The 8,703-nt window shown below is 38.2% G+C and overlaps 1 protein-coding gene across 3 annotated transcripts in view; it reads right to left on the reverse strand.

The window, feature by feature from the left end:
- Positions 1–8,703, reverse strand: part of MPPED1 (metallophosphoesterase domain containing 1) — a 64,341-nt gene that overhangs the window by 42,683 nt on the left and 12,955 nt on the right. For all 3 annotated transcript variants that reach the window (XM_015628491.2, XM_033514515.1, XM_015628492.1), the window contains exons 2-3: positions 5,621–5,883; positions 479–660 (exon numbers count right to left, since the gene is read on the reverse strand). In XM_015628491.2, coding sequence (XP_015483977.1) covers positions 479–660; positions 5,621–5,772 — 334 coding nt within the window. In that variant the 5' untranslated portion in view covers positions 5,773–5,883. The remainder of the gene's footprint in view (positions 1–478; positions 661–5,620; positions 5,884–8,703) is intronic.

Raw genomic sequence — 8,703 nt, forward strand, 5'->3', positions numbered from 1 at the left:
GGTTTGCTTTGTTCAGAATTCATCTCTGTGGCGCAGCTGAGCCTCAGATATTAAAAAAACCCAAACCTATGAGCCCTCTGGGGTTAAAGAGAAAAATGTTTTCCATCACAACAACTTTTTGGAGGAGGCAGTGAAGCTGTTACAATGTATGGAAGAGGTTTTATGTAAATCATTAAAGGCCTCCTGACTTCAATTGTTGCTAACACCAAGAAGTTGCTTGATGTACACTTGAGAGTGTGAAGGCAGAACAGATGAATAGTCTCACAAATCCTATTTGCTCAGTTGGAAAAATGCAAAAATATTTGTTGAAACTAAGGAAAAAAAAGAAGTGATTCCTCCTTGCTGCCATTCAAATTTAAAATTCAGATAAATATTCATGATTTCTGAGTGTGTGATGGTTTTTAACTGGGAGGCAGAAGGGGCAGATACAATCAGTAAACAAATTTACTGTTGAATCCACACAGAATTCAGTACCTACCTAGCCACTCGTTGAATTTTTTTACTTCACTAGGAAGTCCCAGCTCAGTAAAATCACCAGCATGTATTAACACATCTCCATATGGCATTTGGATGGGATCAGTTCTTGAGTGAGTATCAGAAATACAGACAAATCGTGTATATCCTGGAGGCTTCGGAGCGTCATGGGGCACCGGATCAACCCTGTAGGAAATGCATCATAACAAGGTTATAAAGTATTTACGTACTTCTTAGTGTCTGCTTTGAAATTCTAATATTACTTTTTACCTTTAACAAAATATTACAGACTTCTAAATCTGCCTGATGGAAGGATTTATTAAAACAAACCTAACACTAATGCAAGGTGTAAAAATTCTTGATGTTCACATCACAACATTTTTGGTATTTGTTGGGTAGATAAATTAATTGAAAGAGATTAAAGAAAAAAGATTGGACTATGGCAGTAACTCTTACACAAACACAAATAAATCAAAGGCATTGCCAGTTTCAAAGGAAAAGTACTATCCCATTTCATTGCTTAAATATGATTACACTGTACACACGGAAAAGACTTATTTTAGATACATAAATACATGTAGATGCCTTTTTTTTTTCCTAATTACAACTTTTCTGCAAGTTACTCAACTCTAGCAAATTTAATTAACACATTTTGGAGCTATGTTTCAGTGCATTAATGAAAAGCAACATAAAAACTCTCCTAACAGCTGTAAATATACGTTAAAGCCTGACTATTGTCAGGACAAAGTGACGACTTTCTGGGCTTAATTATACTAAATGAAATCAGATGCTGTGAGGGGTGAGGCTTCATTGTTCAGAACCCAATCTCTACATTCAAAACTGAAGAAACTAAAAGATCTGACCCAGTTTGATGAGACTCACTTATAATTTACAAGGCGAAGTCAGAGAACACCTCTTTGCTATGGAAGGAATATTTGTTTTCAAATTAATCTTTTTTAACTTCAATCCATATTTTGTTTGAATACATAGAAGCAAATCTGTCTACTGTATCTGCTACTCCAGTTAGGGAATTCTGGTGGAAAAAAAATCAAAAAAGCAAGAAACGCAAGAGTTATGTTATTGTCACTAGAAACCAGAGAGATATACAGATTTGTTATGAACTATTTTACTTTTACAACATTTCTTTTGAAAGGACAAATAAAATTAGTTTTGTTCACTGTTGCAGTATATAGTACATATTTCTATCCCTTGCTGGTTGTGTTTCAATTCAGGACCTTACTTTTACATAAAGAAACTCAGGGGAAAAAAAATTATAGAGATCTTTGCTTTTAATACTACTACTTCTGTTTTCTAGGTAAATTTTCAAAAAGCATTTTATTGCTTAAAAGGCATAAGATAATAATCTTTAATCACTCAACCTTTCGCTGTGTCAAGAAATTCTATAAAATTTATAGGCAGATAAACTGAGGTGGTTTTGACAACTTCACAAGATTACTGAGAGGGTGAGGAACAAATCTAAACCGTTGAAATCTTGTTAAATACAGAAAAAGATCTTAGCATTTTCTACAATGTAACTACAAAACCACAGTATGAACCAATTATTTTATACCCATCTTTCCCACACTGCAAGAAGAGATATTGGGTTTTTTACAGCAATACTGGAGGAGCGGCCTTTTAGTACAAACACCTTAGGGCTGTCTTTCTGAAGCTCCAGGTTTTGAGCAGGAAGTAGCTAAATATGAGTTGAAGAGTCAACCCAGCTGTGACCAAATCCTACCTGATGAACTACATGCTAGGGGCATATGTAAGCAAGGATGTAGCAGGAACTCCAAAATTTGGGTGGCAAAGAGTGCAGTGCCTGGACTCTGAGCAGCTGGTAACACCTCATGTAGGGCACATGGGGAAGGGCAGATGAAGGAAAATATTTGAGATGTTAAAAACGCTTCTGTTTTGGAGGAGGAGAGAGCTGCACAGGGCAAGCTCCAGGGGAGACAGCAGGGGTGCGAAGGAATGCGGGTGGTAAATGGTGGGGCTTAGACTGGGCAGTGAGGATTTGCCCTCAGGTGGGAGCTATGTGAAGGATGATGCAGTCAGCTCACAAAATGAACTGGGATGGCTGGATAAAAAGTATGAGGGGCTGCCCTTGGCTATCACTGTAGCTGTTCAAGTTAAAAGGATTAAACATCAGTCCAGTAAACTGAATTACTGCTCACCCCACCCAACATTTCCCAAAGTGAGTTACAGATGGTGTTTCTGAGCCAGCTGTAAATCACAGATATTGCCTTGGCAAACATAAGGATATGGACTGGTCTAAAACACCACTTTTTGACTTTTCATGGTAGGTTAGCCTTTAAGGCAGGTACTGCTTCTCCTTCAGAAATCTTTTAAAGCTCAGCACAGCAGTGAGCTGGGTGTCAGGGAGCAGTGTACATTTCACATAGGAAGCTGTGTGGAAAGAACAGCAGACTTACCAGAGCAACCCAATGCAGCACATAATGTATGTGCTTTGGATGGGGATGGCGAAAGTGCGGACAGCATTGTCCTGGTTGCTGAGGTATGTGTAATTTTCAAATTCTCTGCAATAGGCCAGAGAATTTTTGTGGGAAAAGGGCATCAATACAAAAAAACCCACCACCCAAATAAATGACATGCAGATTTCTCATGTTGAAGTGATCTGCACGCACTGAGACCATATATAGGTAAAAGCATATGTCAAGTTTCGCAAACACATCTAAGCTGTATTACTGGAAATAATTTCTGAAGGCTCAGTCCCCATATTCTTGTGTAACACATTCCCACAGCAGCTGTCACACCAACACCCAATGCACAGCTTGCAGCACAAGCAGAGGAATACAGATCTGCTGATTATTTTTGTGCAAATGCTTTTGTTTTTCTTCAGATCAGTAGGAAAACTTGCAGAGAAACTGAAAAGCGAAGTTGGAACATCTCAGAGCAAAAACACTTCTAGAGGTTAGTTAATACACTAGACTTCAGTACTTCAGGAAGGAATGAGACAGGCACTTTCCAGAAATGACTGATGGACTTGAAAACACTGGCAGAATTTATCACCCTTCTTGTCAGAGGCAACCCAGTCATCTCACAAGCACAGGGATGCCAGACTACAACAGGTCTGAAAAGGGCTGTCAGCATGTTCTGGGAGCTAAAACATCAAATAAGAAGTCCAAACCTGCACAGAGAACCAAGGAAGAGCTGCAGGACTGAATCCAGAAGAAAAGGAGCATACAAGCCTCTCCCCCATGGTTAAAGTAGTTTAATGTGAGTTCAGATGTTAACAGGGCTGTGTGAAATATTTATCATTGCCTGCAACATCACTAATGGAGGTATTTTTAACCGTGCTCAAGCTTTCATCTCCCTGAAGTTAAGGACAAAACTTGCATGCACAGAAGCAGATCTAAGATTTCACCTGCAACAATCATGCGAATAAAAGGTGCTTTTGTCACCCTTTTTATGTCTACTTTTCCTGTCTTTGTTACTATTCCTTTCACCGGTAGGAAGAGAAAGAAATCCTGCTGGTATTCAGAAACATTATTTACTATTTCTGTACAAAGAGAAAGTGCAGGTCAGATTGTGGTACATGTTGCAATTGATTTGGCCTGTTCTTCTATTTGCACAAGCTTCTTCAATAGTATTAAACATTCATGAGAAATTGCTACTCTTCTGAGGAACTATTTTCTAAGGATAGCTTATTTCAACTCCTTGCTTGGGTGCTGGGTTTCTATCATGTAGTTGACTGTCTAAGCCTCCAGTACCATGATTTCTTACTGGTTAGAAGTTTAAAACAGCATATTGTTGAGAACCAAGTGAATACTAATAAATCACTTATTTGCAGCCTAGTAAAAAATATTCTGCTTTTAACACTGGGAAACAAATTCCTGAGTGCCCAGGAGATGTCTGAATATTCACAAAGGATAGCTAAGCCTCAACAAATCAGGCAACCTGCATTTGGCATTTTCATTTGTAAAAGTATTTCTGAACCCACATTTGTTTGTTTGTACTTTTTCTACCACTTGCCAGCTCTATAAACAAAAGATGTTTCCAAGTGCTAACACTCCACTCATTTTACTGTTTGCTTTTCAGTAGGATCTAAAAAACCCCAACACAGACCATAATATACTGCCCTCAAAAACTGAGTGTTTGCTCACCATCTTTATATACATGTTAGTCATCAGATTTTTTTTAATACAATCTAATTTATTCCAAAGAAGTATTGACTGAATAGACACACAGCATTCAATCAGTCACAAGTGCTGAGTTTTTTAACTGCAGAAATTATGACATACGTTTGAAGTTATCAAATCATATTAAATACCAAAAATGTAAACTAGGTGACTATTTATTCAGTCTTCCGAAAGGAAAAGGGTTCTTTCTAAAAATTAAAACCAGCCATCTGATCTAAAGATAAGGCTGCTTCTCTCTTTAATAAACACAATAAAATGGTGGAGATATTTTTATTCCCTATAAAAATATTTTACAGTAGAATTTTATACTTAATTTATTTGTAATAGTTTTACTGTTTTGCTCTTCCGCCTAGCTTTAAACTTTATGGCAGGTTTCATTTCATAACTATAATTCTCCACTTTACGTTACAAGTAAATTATCTAGAGCAGTTAATTTTACTGATATTGTCATTATATAAGAAGTCAGAAACAAACACATTATTTTAATTACTCTTTAAGCACTTGGCATTTTCGGAAACTAAGTTGTCGGATGGGTGCCCACAATATTTTATGTATTGATATAATTTTTCCCTTGTATGCAGCTGTAATATAACCAACCAAACATAATGTGTGTTGGACAGATCCAGGCTTGGTATTTTCAACAGCTATGTGCATCAATATGCAAGTGGACAAAGCAAACAAACATTATTAAGTTTGCAGAAATTATCATCCTTGTAGCATCTTATGTTTTATTGCCACTGCTTGTTTATTATTGCGCTTTTTAATACGTAAGTATTACTTACACCAATAAGGAAATCTTTCTCCAGTCTATTAACAAAGTACTTTTCAAATGGACTGATTCCTTGTCATTACAGTAAATATTATTAGAAATTCAGCAAAATAGTGTTCTTTGAATTCTTTTTGACTAGTCCATCAAATACCACATTGACAAGGCAACAACCATTCCGAAAGCTGTGCTGGAGCAATAATAACACTATAATACTTACATTTGCACATGTGGGGGCTGGAAACGTCCCTGGTTAATGTTGTAGAACGTGAAAGCTTGTGTGGGGTTAGAGCTGTACTCATCCACCTCGATGATGAGCCGGCTGTGCTGGTGCCTCCTGGCTGCCATGATGTGGGACTGGGCGAAAGCCATGTCTGCGCGTGGGACCGGCACCCTCAGGCCACCATCTCTGCTATCTTCCTGCTGTGGAAGCCAGCACCATGACAGCCCCCGGCCCAGCCAGCACACTCCCCTTCCAAACACCTACGGCAGATGGGAGAGATGCAGTGTAACTGTCGGACACTTAACCTGCTTGGAATTGGCTTTATTTAATGTGAGGTGAAGGCGGAGGGACAAAGACAGACTGCTCAATGTACACATCGCAAACTTTTCCAGCTCAGCGACCTGATGAACGTGCTTTAATTAGGGGTAGGAAGCATGGAGTGAAAATAAACTTGCTACTACAGAACATAGCTCAAGTATTTCCGACTTTTAATCCAAACCCAAAAGACAAGACCATCATTCAAAAACCACATCAAATCAGAATGTTTTTCCAACACAATCATTTACATTATTTTTTTTTTCATAGAACTGATGAAGATTTATTCCCCTTCCTCCCTCAAAAAACCCCCACCAAACCTGAAACAGAATACATGACTATGCGCCACTCAAATGGAAGTTCATTGACCAAGAACTAGTTTAAGTAAATTTTCCCAAACTCTGTGACATTTATTACAGAGAAGCATTGCAAGTGCCTGTTCTTTACATCAACAGAAAAGTGAATGGCCTTCTGTGCACTTGATCCTGGTTTTATAGCATCACTGAAGGAGCTCTTGAGGATGACACAACTCCTTGAGTGAAGGATATAAACATGAAGGGCTCCTGTCATTAAATGACACAAAATTATTCACATGAACACTTCTCAGTGTTAAAACAGGAAAGAACCAACTTTTATTCTCTGACTCCAGTATTTATAGATTCTTGAAAATCACCAGGGATTGAATAATTAAGTTAACACCTTCAGCACACTGGTCATGCAAAATGTCCATCAAAAGACCTTTCTTAGAAGGAATGTGATAAACAACTTCAGAGAGACAGACTTTCAAACACTTTTCAATCAGTACTGGCACAGCATTCTGAATTCAGGAAAACAGAGTGACTCCAAGGCTAACACACAGTTAAATGTTACTAAATATTAAAAAATTGTAAAATCCATACAGGTTTTTTGTTTGGGAATAAAATTTTCCCCGAAGATTATGCAAATCTAGAACAGCAGTACCGAGATTTGGGTAGGGGAAGAACAATGTGAAACCAACTGGAATGCAAAGAGTATCCCCTAGAAACAGCAGAAAGTAATTTAATGTGAATTTTATTCTTATTTCCCAGTTTTAATAAAAAATGGATTATAAGTTATAAAGGTGGGTATTTTTTCAGTATAATTTGCATCCTTTTTAAAAGTTGTCTGACAAATATTGACTTTCATGCAAGCAGGGGCTCATTTCTTCTAGGGAATACAAGCAATCTGATTCAAAGACGTATTTAATGAAAAGCCACGCTACATAATATGCAGAGTTTTGGAGAGCAGGACTAGAAGTATTTTCTGCAACCATGCTGATGTGCCTTTCTGCCATTCTGAAGGGACCACTGCTGAGAGTGATGGATGAGGGAGGCCTTCACAGTCACTCAAATTTTTAAAGCTATTTATGAGTACTTAAGTCCAATTCAGTTTAGTGGCAGTCAAGCACTTAAGCATCTTTAAAAATCTGGGCTGCAGCCCTCTGCTTAACTACTGCAGATGTTAAAAGTGCTCCAAGAAGTGGCAGAGTATTTTTGTTTGGGAAAATTTTATTCTCAGGAAGCTGAAATGAAAGATTCAGCTTGGTTTTTGTTACTGGCTGAATGCCTGTAAGATGATGACAACTCGCTATCACTAACAAGCCATAGTAAAACACAATCAGAATAAAGGAGCATATTCCTACATGACCTCCCCTAGAATGGAGTGGTAAGGAAATGCTAGAACAACAAAGAAAATTTGGGACTTCAAACATTCTCAAATGCCATGTTCAGGCTACAGAAGAAGCAGCAGCACGAGCCAGAGCAGGGGGAGGGAAGGGAAGGGAGGCACGATCCTTGTAAGAATAATCAAGTATAAATTGCTACATTTAGGAAATAAGAAATTATGACAGCAGATGTGAAGAACCTTCCCTAAGGAGCTTCCTGTATTAAATGTTGCATTTGTAAAGAAGTTTGAATAGTTAAGGTCAGAGATTTTATAGGGGGAAAACTGTTCTAAGCAAACCTACTTCTGTTTGAAAGAAACTATTAGAGCTGGTAACTCTAGAAATATTCTCCAGTAAGATAATTTATGATTCCACACCTCTACATAAGGATTTCAAACTACCTGAAAAATACAGCCTTTTTTTGCAATTCAGGGATTGTGCCTATTTTACACACAACTGAACCAGGGTTTCAAAGAAGTTAAGGTACTGCCTTAGGGACCTATAGTCTCTCTTTAGCTTTAGGAAGCTCTCAGGAGCAGCTGAGGAAACAGCTTCTGTCAGTCTCCTCTTTGGGTTCTGTCCTTCACAGCTTATCACAAGTCAGATGTCAAATCTGCTGCAGAAACAGCAGATAAATGTGCATGTACTCTAGTATCCACTCTTTGGCCCTCTTCCTCTTTCTGGGGTAGTGGAATAGCATTTACCAACACAATCTTAACTCAAAACACAAATTTGTTTGGGAACAGAAACACGTCCAGTACACAACTCAACACACCCTTTAGTGCTGAAGAACTCTTTTAGGCAAGGAATCAACCCTTGCACATGAGAAAGTGAGTGAATCACACCATCAGGCCAGCCTGAGAGGATGTCAGCAAACTCAGCAAAAAATTCACCCTATATACAGGTGAAAAATGGTAAGACAACCTATTTCCTTTGATGAAAAAATAAAAAAGGAAAAACAAATGTGTAGCAGCATATTGAGCCTTCTGCTCAGTGACAGTCACTCACTGCCAACCCTGGACACATAAAAATCATAAAAACAGGAAGAAAAGGGTAAGGGTAAGGGTAAGGGTAAGGGTAAGGG

The sequence above is a fragment of the Parus major genome, chromosome 1A, assembly GCF_001522545.3.
Source record: "Parus major isolate Abel chromosome 1A, Parus_major1.1, whole genome shotgun sequence".
In the NCBI taxonomy this organism is placed as follows: domain Eukaryota; kingdom Metazoa; phylum Chordata; class Aves; order Passeriformes; family Paridae; genus Parus; species Parus major.